The sequence below is a fragment of the Mus musculus genome, chromosome 10 (assembly GCF_000001635.26).
Source record: "Mus musculus strain C57BL/6J chromosome 10, GRCm38.p6 C57BL/6J".
NCBI lineage: Eukaryota > Metazoa > Chordata > Mammalia > Rodentia > Muridae > Mus > Mus musculus.
Window position 1 is genome coordinate 21,342,213 of NC_000076.6, and position 15,983 is coordinate 21,358,195.

General features: G+C 42.1%; 1 protein-coding gene across 8 annotated transcripts in view; it reads left to right on the top strand.

The window, feature by feature from the left end:
* Nucleotides 1-15,983, top strand: part of Hbs1l (Hbs1-like (S. cerevisiae)) — a 72,911-nt gene that overhangs the window by 46,234 nt on the left and 10,694 nt on the right. For 6 of the 8 annotated variants that reach the window (XR_380070.1, NM_019702.2, NM_001042593.1 and 3 more), the window contains 7 exons: nucleotides 187-352; nucleotides 2,865-2,982; nucleotides 5,050-5,196; nucleotides 7,100-7,174; nucleotides 9,715-9,832; nucleotides 10,330-10,398; nucleotides 12,427-12,531. Coding sequence is in view for 7 of the 8 variants with exons in the window: in NM_019702.2 (NP_062676.2) it covers nucleotides 187-352; nucleotides 2,865-2,982; nucleotides 5,050-5,196; nucleotides 7,100-7,174; nucleotides 9,715-9,832; nucleotides 10,330-10,398; nucleotides 12,427-12,531 (798 nt within the window). In the remaining variant the exon portion in view is untranslated. The remainder of the gene's footprint in view (nucleotides 1-186; nucleotides 353-2,864; nucleotides 2,983-5,049; nucleotides 5,197-7,099; nucleotides 7,175-9,714; nucleotides 9,833-10,329; nucleotides 10,399-12,426; nucleotides 12,532-15,983) is intronic. The other 2 variants (XM_030245182.1, XM_030245183.1) reach the window with 1 other exon arrangement.

Here is a 15,983-nt window from a genome sequence, read left to right on the forward strand (position 1 = left end):
AACTTTGCCCTCTCTAAAACTGTGTGTGCAGTCCTCACCCCCTCCCCCATTTAGGTGTTTTAACCTTGATAGAAATTGGTGTTTGTTATACTAAATACTGACGCACGCTGTTGAATTAGTGTTGCAATGCCTCAATGTGAGCATCTGAAATGTACCTAGTATTAACCCTGAATCAATTTTCCTTAGGTCATGTTGATGCTGGGAAAAGTACTCTGATGGGCCATATGCTTTATCTTCTGGGTAATGTAAACAAAAGAACTATGCATAAGTATGAGCAAGAATCTAAAAAGGCTGGCAAGGCTTCATTTGCATATGCGTGGGTCTTGGATGAAACTGGAGAAGAAAGGGAAAGGTAGCCGCTATGTTTCAACGCTTTTAGTCTTTAAAATAAGTGGGCACTGGAAGTTGAATGTGTAACACATAAATGCATCAGCGAGACGTTCAGAATTCCTTTTGTTTGTCATACTTTATTCTGTGAGAAGAAGGTTAAGAGAATATTTATCCCAAACCCAACAAGGAGGAGCACCGGCAGACAGCAGTGCTGGACGGTGAGGCTCCCTGAGTGGGTCTTGCTGTGAGCCAGTGGAGTTGGCAGTTGTTGCTCCCTCGGCATATCCGGTTGTTAAAGTCGGATCTGACTCAGTCTTGCACCAGGTTTTAAAGGAACTGCCCAGCAGGTCCAGACTACAGGCTCACAATTCCATTCTCATGAGACACACACTCACAGTCCAGAAAGAAACAATTGAATCTATCTTGTCAGTTATTCTTTCAGTGTCTCTCGGGGCTTAGTGCTAGTTTAGGTGGATTCTAGCAGAAGGATGAAGATACTCGCGTATCTCTGGCCAGTTACCTCTTCTGAGGTAATTTAAAGCATAGACGTATATCACATTTAAGGCTATCAGACGCGGAGAAGCAAACTCTGTCTATGTAAGATACAGAACAACTAAGTTAAAATAATGACCAACACGCACAGGGTGTCAGAATCCTAAGTTAACGGTCGAAACATCTCTCAAGTCTTTAATCTGATTATGATTAGAGAGTATATGTGCGTTTGCAGACTTTTCTCTGCATGAGTTCATTTTCCTGCAGTCCCTGTCTCCATTATGTGTAAGGCAGTTCGCTAACCCAGGTTGCATGAGTCTAGTGCTTCTCATAGCTGGGTGTTTGTATCCTCATGGTATTTCTCCCTTATATAGCTTTTTCTCTGTATATTATTATGACCCTGCTTCCTACCCTTACACAAAAGCTTAACCTGTCAATTCACTGAGAAACAGTGAAGCCCAAGTAATTCCCACCGGTCTAACAAACAGACTATCAAAGTATACAGCTTTTATTTCCTTTGTGTAACCTGATCCTGTAGATTAGTAGACTGAGAAGAGTGTAATTTAAGGGGAAGGGCTTAGTAAAATTTACTTAATTATGTGGGTTGAGCTGCAAGTGAGCTAATTGCACTTGCTCCTAAAATGACCAGTTTTTTTCTTTTTTAGTTTTCCAGCTATACTATCTACTTACTGTGGTGCTATTGTGGCCACTAGCTTTGCCTTTCTCACCATGGTATAATTTAGACTGTTCTGTCGACAGCTTCGGAGTACATATTACAAGATTTTAGCTCACTCCACAATATATTGTAGAATGGCATTTTTAAAACTGCTATGTTCTTTAAATATATTTGAAATGTTAAATATTTGCAAATCTATGTTGAAGAACAGATACTAATAGCCGGGTAGCATTTTTGTATCCTTGCGGAAGGATACGAAAGGTTCAGACATAGACAAGGCTGAGTCAAGACTGCAGTGGGTCAAACACTTGAGGGAGGAGCTGCGTCTTGACTCCTTCCTAAGTTTTCTAAAGTGGCCTCTGGGCATTAGCTATTAAGAACAGTAACCAGGATTAGACATCACTTAGACAAGCTCAAATGGCTTGACTAAGGAAACCACTTTCCTGACTGCCTCGGCAAACTGGAGTTGATTGTTGTGGTGTTAGTACTGTTGCTGTTAAATGCAGGCTGAATTTCTTCACTTGAATGGTCTAGAGTAGGAGTTCTCAGCCTTCCAACGCTGTGACCGTTCACTACAGCTCCTCATGCTGTGCTGACCCCCAGCCATGAAGATATTTTGTTGCTACTTCATAACTGTAATTTTGCTACTGTTAGTTAATCTTAATGTCAATATCTGATATTTACCCCTGTGGGGATCACCACCCACAGGTTGAGAACCATTAGAGCAAACCTGTTGTCTACCTGATTTCTTCTTTTACGTTTTCAAGGTCACATGACTCAAGGCTCTAGTAGCTATTCCTAGGGATTTCTTATCATTGGAATCTTTGTTTTGGCTGAAAAGAGCCCCAGGCTTGGTCTCCAAGAAGGATGAAGTGAAATCTGAGGCAAACTGTCTTAATTTTTGTTAAAAATTGGTTATCTCTCGTACCTCTTTTTTTTTTCTCCAAATTATAACTATTGACCAGCTTTGTAAGGGAAAGTTTTATGAGTTTATTTCTATAGTTAGTGAAGCACAACAGAACATTAGAAAAGCCAGTTCTTGAAAGTAATCATTTGTCATGTTATCTTTCTTCATGTGTAGTATTTATCTTTCTCTTACCTAGAAATGTGTGTATATAGCTTTCTTTATTCATAAATTATAGTTTCTTATAAAACATTAAGGAAATGGGAAATACTTATCATTTTTGATAGTTTATTATCTATGCAACCTTGTTTTCAAAGCATACAGGGATAATGAGTTATTGCTGATATTTGAGTCCCAATCCTTTGCTTCATTATGATGAAGGATTTGGTTTGCCATTTTGCCTATTACTAAGAATTTTAGCCCACATCAGCTACTATTTAACCATTTTGTGTTTTGTTTAAGGGGAGTAACAATGGACGTCGGAATGACGAAGTTTGAAACCACAACCAAAGTTATTACCTTAATGGATGCTCCAGGCCATAAGGATTTCATTCCAAACATGATCACAGGAGCAGCCCAGGTACCTGCTATTTTAGCTGACTGCCTCATGCTGACTGTGGCTTTAGTTCTTGATACCCACCCAGCTTGCAAGTCTAGGGTTTTAACTCATGAAATGTTTTTAAATGGAAAGTTTTACTTTTGAGTAGTTAGAAAAGGATGGAGTACATTGTATTTTCCATGCCCTAATTACTTGTCTAAGCTTCCTGATGGGACAACTGTGGACACATCAGGCAGGAGTGTGTTTGGTGTTAAAAATGACAGTACGAAAGTATAAATTTCTCCCCCACTCCCTTCCCCTCCTTCCTGCTAAAATTAAAGTCTGGCATGATAACAAACACTTTGAAGTAGAAACACTGGAAAGTAAGCTGGAAAGAGTATTTGAGTAAGAGTACAAGAAGAAAGTGTGAGTGCCCCTCGGTACCTGAAGACCATTTTTGTTGTTTTGGGTTTTTAAGACTGCAACTTGCAGTGAGCTCAGAGTAACCTACAGTTTCTAAGAAGTCGAGACTCACTGTGGGGCCTCAAACTCAGTCTTCATTTTACCTTCAGATGCTGCGAGTGCAGGTGTATGCTACTACCGTACCAAGTTTATAGACGGATGCTAACTGCAATTTACACGATGAGGTTCTGTAAAGAATGTTCTGTGATGTATAGATGCTAGACCTTCTTTATGACCATTTTATCCCCCATTATGTGTGGTAAGGATTACATGATAAAAATCCTCTGTAAACCAGATTACAATCAAAACCTGTCAAACAACTAAAACGATTTTGTGGACTGAGTATCAAGCCCATAGCAGGTAAAGCCATGAGTGGTGCATCAGCAGCCCCTGAGGGACAGAGTCAGCAGTCTCCAGTGGTTTCGTCAGTCACATTAGCCTGGGTATCTCTGAGGACGAATGCTAAGAAGACGGTGTACGGGAAAATGAACGACATCCTTTGGCAATATCCAGACAGGGCATTGGCAGAAATATAATTGATAAAAATGGACTTGGAAAAACAGCTGTGCTGCAGCGGGTTTTGCAAAATTTTGTAAATTATTTCCTCATGATGGAAGTAGAATCCCATAAAGAATGGTCAGCCTGAGTGTCCCGGGAACCTGAGGTCTTCAGACATCTGTCCAGCCACAGCTAGCTTCTTCGTGTGTTTTGTGGGTTTGAGTAGGAAAGGGGAAATGCGAGCAGCTTGTGTTACCAGGGTCTCTGTTAGTAGCTGCAGCAGACAAATGTGTGACCTTTGGTAATTTGTGTCACAGGTTTTCTCACTATAGATAACATACCAATAGTTTTGTAGTTTAATTGTTTTTTAAGGTAAATTCTAAAATGTGGAATTGATAGGAAGTAAGATGTGCATAATTTAGGATTCCTTATAGTTACTTTCAAAATGCTCTTCGGGAGGTTCTGCCCTCCAATAACAGTGTGCACAAGATGCACCCGTGCTGCCTCTGAGAAATCAGTGTCTCTGGAATCACTAGGACGTCTAAAGTAGGATCTGGGAATATGTAGTTTTGACTTTCTTTAAAAATGGGGGTCATTAATAAATTTAAACTTTGGCTAATTGCATTCCTTGAGAAAAGCCCCTGGATTATATCTTAACTAATATTGTGTTTTGGGAAAGATGACACTTGAGCATATTTGCCATCTTTGTTTTAATTTTATCTTCCCCCTCTTTAGGTAGGCGTTTTACTTTTTTATGTAGTTGAGTACAGGCTTTCTTATTATGCTTATTTATTTGTGTGTGTAGCAGTGTGGCCGTGCTTGAGCCACGCCACTCATCTGGGACCACTCATGGCAGTCAGTTCTCTCCTGGCCCCATGTGGTCCAGAAAGCTGAATCGGTCTCGTCAGGCTGTGCAGGAAGTAGCTTGACCTGCTGAGCCATTGCTGACCGTCCCCTGTTCTTTATGTCACTGTTGGTTGGTGTCACAGAAGTATAGAACCATTATTGACATTTATAACCCACGTGCTCTGCTGTGCGGCCATGCTATGGCCTGCCTTAAATCTGACCAAGTGGTGAGTTGAGTGAGCTGTCCTTTGAGTGAAAGAGGCGTGGCCTTACTTCTAGCTGTGATTCTCCCTTCTTCCTCAGGCCGATGTCGCTGTCCTGGTCGTTGATGCCAGCAGAGGAGAGTTTGAAGCTGGATTTGAGACGGGAGGACAGACCCGAGAGCATGGCCTTTTGGTCCGATCTCTTGGAGTGACACAGCTTGCTGTGGCTGTCAATAAGATGGATCAGGTAGCTGAAGGGTTAAATGTCAATAAAGATGAATTCTGTGGGCAGGAGAGGTGGCTCAGGGCTACAGCACTTGTTGCTCTTTCAGAGGATCTGGGTTTGCCAGCACACGCACACACAGTGGCTCACAACCATCTGCCACTCCAGTTGCAGCGATCCCACACTGTGTCCTGGCTTCTGCAAGCACCAGACACTCATGTGGTGCACATACATGCATGAGGCAAAATATTCATGCACACAAAATAAACAAAGTAAGTCATTTTAAAGTAGAGTCTATTCAGCCCATATAGAGGCCCACAGATGGAACTACTATATATTTTGTTAGTCTAGTTGCCATATCAAGAAAAATAAATTTGCTGTCTTTTAATTAACTGAACATGATAATAGTGAATTTTTTTTTTTGTTTTTTGGTTTTGGTTTTGTTTTTTTGTTTTGTTTTGTTTTTTTTTTTGTTTTGTTTTTTTTTTTGTTTTTTGTTTTTTGTTTTTTTTTTTTGAGGCAGGGTTTCTCTATGTAGTCCTGGCTGTCCTGGAACTCAGCTCAGTAGACCAGGCTGGCCTCAAACTCAGAAATCCACCTGCCTCTGCCTCCCATGTGCTGGGATTAAAGGTGTGTGTCACCATTGCCCAGCTGATTATAGTAACTTTTAAGCAAGAATATCTTATTTTGAAAATGACCTTTTTAGAACTTAAACTTTTCAATTATAAAATAATATGCACCACTGTAAAATGGAAGTATAAGGCATTTCATTGTACCTCCACCAGTTTAATTTTTGTAGAAATGACTTGTTTTGTTTTTCTCTCCATCATAGCCGTTGGCTTATGTTACTCATTATGATTCTCACTTTCCTAAGAAGTTGACAGTACTCTTATGCATGTTTACTTGGGTAAAGAAAATGTAATGGCTTTATATGAGGCTATGTTACTAAGATAATGTATTCAAACAGTCGAATTTTAAAGATTTGTAGGGTTTGTTGTGTCTGTGTGTCTGGGTATGCGTAGGTGCATATTTTGAAATGGTTTGGAAGTCTCTGGATCCCAGGCCATTGACGAGCTGTGTGGGTTACTGACTCTTGGTGTGCGCACTGCATTTATGATCTAAAACTGGCAAATCAGCTATTATGAAAAAAATCATTTTTTAATTTATTTACAGAACACAATTTGTTAACTTTATTGTTTTATGAATATTTATAATATTTAAGTATATTTTCCTGGAAATTCTTTGTATAGTTACTCTTTATCCATTTTGGTTATTTGTTCATATACAAATATATTTTGTGCTTATTTTTATTATACATATCTTTTTCACCTTAGCATTTGATAAATATTAACCAATATTCCCTGTTGGCTCTTTTATAGTTTATTATTATATGGGGCTTTAGTTTTTCTCTAGCAGTTTTGCATGAAAAATTTCAAGTGTAGAGAAAATGGGAAAACTTTTTGGCTCATATTGGAGTCATTGCCCAAGACTGTGTAGACTTCATTGTCCTCACATTTCCTCTCTTTTCCGTGTGCATCTGCACATACGTGTAGACACTGCTGTTCATAGGCCTAGCTGCCCGATACCTAGAGCCAGTATTACACACTTTGTTCCTGTGATTGGCTAGGGCAGGGGTTAGTACTTTTATTGCAACCTAATGTTTGATCAAAGTGTGATGGAACAAGTTACTCTCTCCTCTCTGTGTTTGAAGTCACTTTCAGCATAGCTAGTAGACTCTATTAGATATTCTTTGTTGGCTTCCTGTTCTAAGAACAGATCATTTTAGGTCACATTAGGTCATTTCTTGAGTTTTCATGTTAATTTATATTTGATATAATTTTGGCTATGTACATTTTACTGTGGAAATTCTGATTTTATGTTCTATATTCTCAAGTATAATTTTGTGTATAAATTGGATCTTTATCAGGTAAATTGGCAACAAGAAAGATTTCAAGAGATTACTGGAAAACTCGGGCACTTTCTTAAGCAAGCAGGTTTTAAGGTATGATAATTTTAAATGAAATTAGTTTGTTTTTTTCTCCACATCATTTTACTTATAGAAGAAAAAAGCTAATATATTGCAATTCCTTTTTTGTTTCATTCAGTCTTTACGGTTACACCACACTTGTATCATGGCTTCATTGTCTGTCTGTCCAGCTCCCCTATAGCCACTCCTCTTGCTCACTCTCACATTTGTGGCCTCTTTTCTTGGACTGCTGTTACTTTGATAACTGTGTGCATAGATATCTGAGTCCAGCCCTCGAGTCCCTTTAGTGTGGGATCTCAGGGCCTACCATTTTGGTATTGGTTAATCAACTTGGAGGCTTGCTTGCCCGTGAAGAAGAGCAGGCCTCCCTTCAGCAGGCCTCCGCTGCATGCTCTTGTCTAGGGTAGCCCTTGACGGTCTTGCAGCAGACTTCCTGGTCCTCAGGCTCTTCCTTTTTTATTTTTTATTGTATTTCTTATTCATATAATTTTCTTTATGATTATTTCTTTTAAAAAAAACTTTTTATTGATTCTTTGTGAATTTCACGCCATGCACCCCAGTCCCACTCATCTCTGTCTCTCCATCTACTCCCTCCATACTTGCAACCTGCCCCCAGAAAGAAAATAATAAATAGAAATAGAAAAAACCAAACAAACAAGTACCTAAGTAAAAGCAAACAAAAAATGTTATCATGGAAGCTGTGGTGTGTCACAGAGTGTCCCACAGTACACCCTTTAGTCCACACGTTTGCTTGCAGTGGACCATTGGCTGGGTTCAAGGCCTCTGGTTTCTGCTACTGTATAAATACTGGCTCCTCACAGGGACTCCTCTTGGATATGCTGTTGTTGCCTGTGCCATGGGGATCGTGCAGCTTTGGATCTGTAGGACTGCCCTGCACACACTCTAGTAGTTCATCTATGGATGCAGTGGATGTTGGTGTTGGATCTTGGCTTGGGTGGCTGCTGGAGTTGGCTGCCGTTGCGTTCTCACCCAGTGCTACAGCCAGCGAGGGGCAGGGCCAGGTCTGTTGCTCTTGAGCCCGTGAGGCTGGCTCACCCACACCCATGCCACCAGGGCCAGTCTACTGTGCTGCCTAGGTGAGGTGTGGGCTCTCCAGAGGGCTAGAACTGGCAAGGGGACAGGGCCAGCCAGCTCTCCTGTTCTCATGACCCGGAGTGGGGTGGAGTGGGAAGGTTGGCCATCTGTCCTGCCTGTTGCAGGTGGCGTCTGGCTCTGACTTAGTCTTTGTACCTCTCTTCCATCGTGCCCCTTCAGTCTTAGGTGTAGGAACTATTTTGTAGGTGGGTCTTTTGGAGGTAGGCAACCCATAATTGACTGTCCTCTGTACTTTGATCAGTTGGGATTTTGTCCTGGGCTCTATTTGCATTAGTGAGAAGCTTCTAGGATGAAGGTTGAGAAGCTACACTGAGCTCTAAATCAAAGCATAAATATTTAGACTGCTCTTAGGAAATACAAGTCCTTTCTCCTCTGAGATCTGTGATTCCACCAGCAATGGTGGTTGGATGGATGGTTTTCTAGTGCAAGGCATGGTTTCTCTCTGGTTAAGCTGGCTGGCGAGGCCGTACAGCTCCTGGTTACACGAGCCGCTATTGCACCTTTGGGGCTCTCTTCCTATGCTGCTCTTTGCTGTGGCTCAGAGGTGTCTCACCCGGGTAGGACTATTGTTGATGGCTCCCCTCCCTCGGTAGCTTGCTAATCATCAGAGACGAGGCATTCAGGACAGTACAGGTCACTTCTCCTGAGCCCTGGGTTTAAAGTGTGGTGTCTTCAGTAGCAGGGTCTTATTTGCACCTTCTGGAAGACAACCAAGACAACACAAGTACTGAGGATCGTTTCAGGAAGTTCTTGGACTTTCCCTCACCAGGAATTTGAAAGGAGGAGGTTTCTCATATCTGGCACTGGTGTTTTTGTTAGACAGTGTGTGTCTCTTGAGATAGTGTTATCACCCCAAGTGGCATAACTTCATTGAAACTATATGTATCTACATGTACTTACATGTATTACATGTGATTTTAGAGAAATATAAAATGATTCCTTACATCTGTTCAGAAATCCTTAGTGCTATTTATCCCTCTTCCTTCTGTCATGATATTATTTTGCTCAGTATATTTAATTCCATTTTTCTTTTTATTTCCTTCAGGTATGTGTATATACCTGACTTTTAAAATTATGTATATTGAGTATTTGACCTGAGTTTTATGTACATAAGAAATTTCCCTACCACTTTAGATGGTCAAGTTTAAAAAAAATTCATGGAAGAATGTTAGTAGAGAAGAATTTATCCTGCAAAATATCTGCAGTATGCCTCCATGAGCAAGTGATTTGCTTTAATGGTTTCAAAGAAATTTCCAAATTCTCCCGAAAATAACAAAATGTTGGTCCAGATAACAGCAAGTTGAACTGCCCTGAGTCCTGCCTTTTTGAAAAGTCTGTGGTTCATTTTGCAGACTTGGTTAAGCACTGTGCTGCTGAGTCTCTGCAGTGTTGGCTTATGTTGTCGTGTTATTATGTCTGTCCTCTCTGCCTTCTCACAGGAGAGTGATGTAGCTTTTATCCCGACGAGCGGTCTGAGTGGTGAGAATTTAACCGCAAGGTCACAGTCCAGTGACCTCACGACGTGGTACAAAGGGATGTGCTTATTGGAGCAGATTGGTATGTATGCTGTGGCCACTCGGTGTTATGTGCTGTAGACGCGATATGTGTTATTTAGAGTTCTTCATGCGAGGCAGAGTGTATATGAAAACGCATAGGATTTGTAGTCAGAGAAACTAGGTTCTCAGGTTTGAAATCATGTGGACATTTAAAGTAATACTCAATGTTTTGAAGACAGATTAGTGAGTTTAGAACTTGCCCTACCTGTCTTATTGACTACTTGAAATTAAATGAAGCAATGTGGGAAATATGGTTTATAAATGAATGATATGAATGGTAGTCATTTATTATTAGTATGTACAAAATAAATTCTTTTTCTAGAAAGAAGAGAGAGTAATGGGCATGGTGGAGATAGGAAAAAAAGTCCCTTTCAGGTTTGAGGGTGCTAGGAATGGATACCAGGCCCTGGCCGAGCTCTGCTCGTGACCTTCTGCTGAGCAGTGCTCACAGCCTATAACTTAAACCACACCTTGCTTTTTGCCGTGTTTTTCTACCAGATTCCTTCAAGCCCCCTCAGCGCTCGATTGACAAACCTTTTAGATTATGTGTGTCTGATGTCTTCAAAGGTGAGTGCTGTTCTGCCGGGGTGGGGTGGGTGGGGCTGTCTACTCTGTATCTTGTTTTCTCGGACTGTTATATTGTTACATTATATCTGGTTGATTCTCTTTGCCTGAATGTAAGGATGGACAGCAGGCACTTTTACATCACACGCCCAGTCCTAGGCTCCTGAACACCCTTCAGTTTACAACCACTTCCCACTATATATTCACCTGTCAGGGGCAAAGAGCTCGAAGCTTCATCTTTCTGACCTTGAACACATTGGATAATTCGCCATTCTTAACATCCAGAGTAATGGGCCGGCAAGATGGCTCACTGGGTAAAGGCATTTGCCACCAAGCCTTAACAGCCTGAGTTTGGTCTCTGGTCCCACATGGCAGAGGAGAGAATCAATCCCTGAAGGTTTTCTCCTGGTGTTCACACCTTTGCACTCTGGTGATTGACTGCACACAGAGAAGCTAAATAAATGTACTCTTAAAAGTAATGAAGTATGTATGTATATGTACATACATGCACACACCGTTTAAGATCCTGATTGGCACTGTGATCACCTGTGTTTCCATTCTTCCTTCCTGTCCTTGCCTGTTTCCGCCCATCCGTGTCAGGCTGGGTAGGACATGGTACCACGTAGGCTTACATGGGAAATGTGAACATCAGAACCGTTAACTATGATAACAGACCTGTGACTGAGATACCAGGAAGCCCTGTACCTTCCGCCTGAGGAAGGCAAAGGTTCCAACTGTGATGGAGAAGGTGTTGTACCAAATACCCGAGAATGCGTCTAACTTAAAATTGTGTAGAAGGCCCTACCCAGAAAACTATTGAAGGGCCTAGGATAGAAGATATAAACTAAAGCGTATTGACACCTCGGAATGACTGATGCTATAAAGCGTGGGTGCTCTCCTAAGTCTCGGCTACCTCAGAGGATAAGCAGTGCATTTGGGCTGTGCAGTCTACACTGATGGCCGCTGTGCTCGCCACTCAGCGCCCGCTGCACCCCTCCCTGCGCTATTTCCCTGTGTTACAGTGCTTTCTTTGCCCTCTATCGTGAGCCCTTGAGGGCTGGCAGAGTCTGTGGGATCTGCAGACTCTAGTCCAATACCTGGCACAGTATACATTAAATACAGAGTAGGAAATGATTGTGAGTGGAAAAGGAGGTGACGGCCTTGAGATCTGTCACCATCGTGACTGGCTTCCAGAGCGGTGGAGGTCCAGGGGTAAAGCGGTGCTTCTGAGATGCCGGTTATCTGCGTTTAACTGGGCTTCTGACCTCCTGCTCTCTCTCTGGGCAGCTTCCTGCTTCCTCCCTCAGCTGTCCTGCTGAGGTGACACACCATGGTTCTGACTCCTGCTGTGCTTATATTTGCATTCTTTTGATGGTGGTGGTTGTCATATCCATCGTGACACTTTTCTCCCTGGTTTTCTGTGACCCACTTTCTCCTGCCACCTCATTTTTGTGGCCTGTCCCAGGGTGTGTGGGCTTCATTTTCAGGTCCTGAAATAGTGTTCTCATGCCTCCTTTCTCTCCCTCCGCCTGCTTTTCACGAACTACTGTCTGTGAGTTCCCCTAACTGAGGCTGTTAGCATCCCTCCTTAGTTCTCTGTCTCCCCTGTCCCTCGCCCAGAGCCTGCACCCCAGCGTGCTGCTGTGGATTCTTGGGTGCACAGTGTGTGTGTTAAGCCACAGTTGAGGCCCTGGAGTGCACTTGCCTTTGTCTTTCTCTTTACTGGCCCATGCTGCTTACAGTGAACAGCTCTGTTTCCTTCCCTTACCTGAGGTTAAAGAGCTCCTGGCCTTTACTACTCAGGGAATATCTGCAACGGAATGAGCCTTCAGTTTCTGTAATCTGAATACTTTTATTTGCAAGGAAAACTGGGGTATGTGGGTGCTCTATTTAGCAGAGGTGTTAAAGCTGACCTGACGATTGCTTGCTGTTCATTTGACTTCTGGCCTTTTATAACTATGTGGGAAACACATGTATTAACTACCTGGTAACGTTACTGTGTGCTTCACGTGCTGTTGGTATGTTTTACAGATCAAGGATCTGGCTTTTGTGTGACTGGTAAAATTGAAGCTGGTTATATCCAGACTGGTGACCGACTGTTAGCCATGCCACCCAATGAAACCTGTACTGCTAAAGGTACTGACGCGTCTGCAGCATGCTTCTGCTAAGAGGCCTTGAGACAGCAGATTTCTGCTTCAGTAGTCTAGTTACAACTCCAGAGTAAATATCCTCTTACTGAAATTGTAACTAACTGTCAAAATGATACTAACTGTTGAACGCTAAAGTGTAAAAACATTAAACTATTGTTTTCCTGTTGTGGCATATGTCTATGCGTACACATAACATTCTAAGCCTGGCAACACTCTCTTTTGGGCACTGAGTCATGAAATCTGGTGTAAAACTGAACCAGCCACATACATACCAGACAAGTTCTTGTAAAATTACAATTTGTAGAAGAAATTAAAGAATCCAACCCAATAATAGCTAGTCAGTAGCAGGCAGCTTGTCACCATAGAATCTGTAGTTCACAATCAGTTAACAGCTTTGGTGATGTTTATACCTATACGTAATACCTTTGATTGCGCGCGCGCGCGTGTGTGTGTGTGTGTGTGTGTGTGTGTGTGTGTGTGTGTAAGGTAGATAGAGGAAGACCTAAGTAAGAGACCAACACGAAAGGCTTACTACTGAAGCTGGTTTGAGTTGCCTCCCCCACTGTATTTCCAGAGGCACACTGATGATGGTTCATACCTATTCCCACCTTAGATCTAGCCTTTCCTGTGTATAGGCTCTTGGCTACATTTGGCTTGAAAGTTCTCAGGCCTACTTAGCCTTAATCTGACTTCTTGCTAATTGTGTGACTTCAAGAGTAAAGTGGAAGATGTTTTAGGATAGAATAATAATATTGCTAACAAGTATAAGCTGAAGTATAAGCTGTAAGAAATGTTAACATTTTACTACACTCTTCTCTTAATTTAGTTTGTGTTCATAGTTTTCCTGGCAGGTTTATACATTTGAATGTACTTTTTAAAAAGTTTGAATTTTAAGTCTTTCCTGCTTGCTCTTGTCTTCCTAACTCCACTTAGGTGTTGGACACTGAGTCTCTGTACCTGTTAGGTAGAAATACCACTGAGCCACATCCCCAGTGCTTGGTATTTGGATTTACGGTTTGCCATTTACCTCCGGGTGGCTTTGAACTCAGTCTGTAGCCCAGGCTAGCCTTAAGTATGCCATGGCTGCTTCAGTGCTGAGATTCATGTGTGAGCCACCATGGGCATCTTAAGAAATTAGTAAATATCTGTTTAGGTAATATACTCAAGCCGTATTTAAAGATAATATGGTAATGGAAAGAAATTCTGTTTCCATTTGACCTCTTTCTTCTTGCCTGACAGAGACCATGGTGGTTCTATTTAGATGAAGAATAATAAGTATTTTTAAAAGACCACTTTCTATCACCCTGTTGTTTGCAAGTGCAGCTCTCTGCTTCTGTTTTTAAAGTGATGAAGACCCAAGACCCTGGGTGCGGAGGTGGCTCAGCTGGTCAAGTGCTACCATGCCAGCAAGAGGAGCTCAGTTCAGTCCCTAGAACCCACATGGCAACCGTTGGCATGGGTGCTTGTAAGCCTAGAACCGGAGAAGCAGGCAGGCAGCTCTGGGCTTCGATAGCAGCCAGACTAGCCCTGCTTGGCAAAGTCCTGCCTCAGAGCAAGCAGCAGGGCAGAGTGAGATGACTGAGGACCACTGACCTCTGTCCTCGCATGTGTGTGCTCATGTGTGTGCATGTGCGTACACACACACACACACACACAGAGACTGAAACACTTGGAAACACTAATTGCTGTCTATGATGATGAGCTTTTTTAAGAATAAGATTTTAAAAAATCGTATTCTTAATCAATCAGCAGCTGTTAATTAGGAACATGATAGTAAATTACCATTTTGGACCTTTTAGCTCTTAATCCTGAGTGCCTTTGGTGAGCTCTGGAAGCCTGCGGTGCTCACTGCTATCTTCTCCAGATGAGGACTAAGTGTTTCCTTTTATTGGCACTTGTTCAGAGAAGTGCCCTCTCTGAGGGGCTTGCTGAGGCGCCCAGTGGTCCCAGCCCATGACTCTGACTGCTGTTTTCACTGGGTTCACCTTGTTGGTCCGTGTGCTCTTTGTCTGAATACGTGAAGTATGTGTTTGATGGACCACAAGAATGGAGGCTTGATGGCCATCAAGTAGCAACTCCAAGTCGCACATTAGTGACGTCAGACTTTATAGAGTGGTGGCTCGTCCTCAATCCCAGCATTGGGGAAGCTGAGGCAGGAGGAATGCTGTTACTTCTGGAACATCATGGCTTATATGATGGCTCACGTGGGATGTCTGACAAAACTTGACTCAAGTGTCTGGAGAGTCCTGACTGACCAGGAGAAAAGCCCATAGAGGCTGGATATGAGATAGGAAGACACTTGAGAGAAAAACCAAGATAACTACTTTAGGAAATTTGTCAGTAAAAAAGATAGTCCAAAGACAATTTTTACTTTATTAAATTAACTACCTTGTATTTTTCACATCCCTGTTTCCCAGGAAATACAGATATGGCCATTTTCTGTTACATTTAAAAATTAAATTTAACTAGTTGATATTTGACTAACATTTAAATTAGTCAATTTTATATTTAAAGTTTTTAAAGTTAAGAATATTGTCCTAAAAAAACATGTCATATGAGGAGGAAAGTATAGTTTTATAAGGAAATGAGAGTTTTATGATGTATTAAAAACATGTCAGTCCAGAGCAGTCCTATGGCTGGTCTGCACACCGTCCCCATCACAAGCCCGACATCCAGGGAAAGGTAATTTAACCCGTAAATATTTCCCATCACATGAAGCCATGTGAAATTCATTTCAAAGCCATTGAATAAGGAAGCTAAACACTGCCATGAGGAGCTGTTCTTTGGGACTGTTTTGGAATGAGCAAGTGTATAGGTTTATAGGGTTATAGATATGGTGTCCTGCACTATTTTTAAGTTAAGTTTTATTGCTGTTTCCTAAATTCTCCCTCCTGTAATGAGTGGTGGTATGCAGACTCTAGGAGGAAGGCGTCTTTGAGCAAGAATAGTTAAGGGCTTGCTGAGTGGGCTCTCGGATGCTGACCCCACCCACCTCCAAGCACACGGCTTCCGTTAGGTCATTCTCTAGCTGAAAACAGGTTGTCCACTCTAAGGGCACTCCTAGGATCCCAGATCCCAGGACTGCAAGGCAGGAGAATCAGTTCAAGGCCAGCCTAGGCTATGCATTATTTGGAAGGATGGAAGGAAGGGTAGGAAGGCTTAAGGGAATAAGGCACTGGTGTCACCTTTGCCAGTCCTGTCTTTATGCCATTAGGAATAATTTAATAATATTAATCACTGGAACTATATGCCTTAACTGCCTGTGCTTGTTAATAGCGGTGTTTGAACACAGCCTGCTGAGAGACTGGCTTCATTGTGTAAATGAGTTTAAATATTTGGTCACATGGGGAGCACCTGGCTTCCTGTGAGCTTCCATCATGTTTAGGGAGGAGCTATAGAGCTTCAAGTCTGGAGAAACGCTGCTTCCTCCATGCTAGG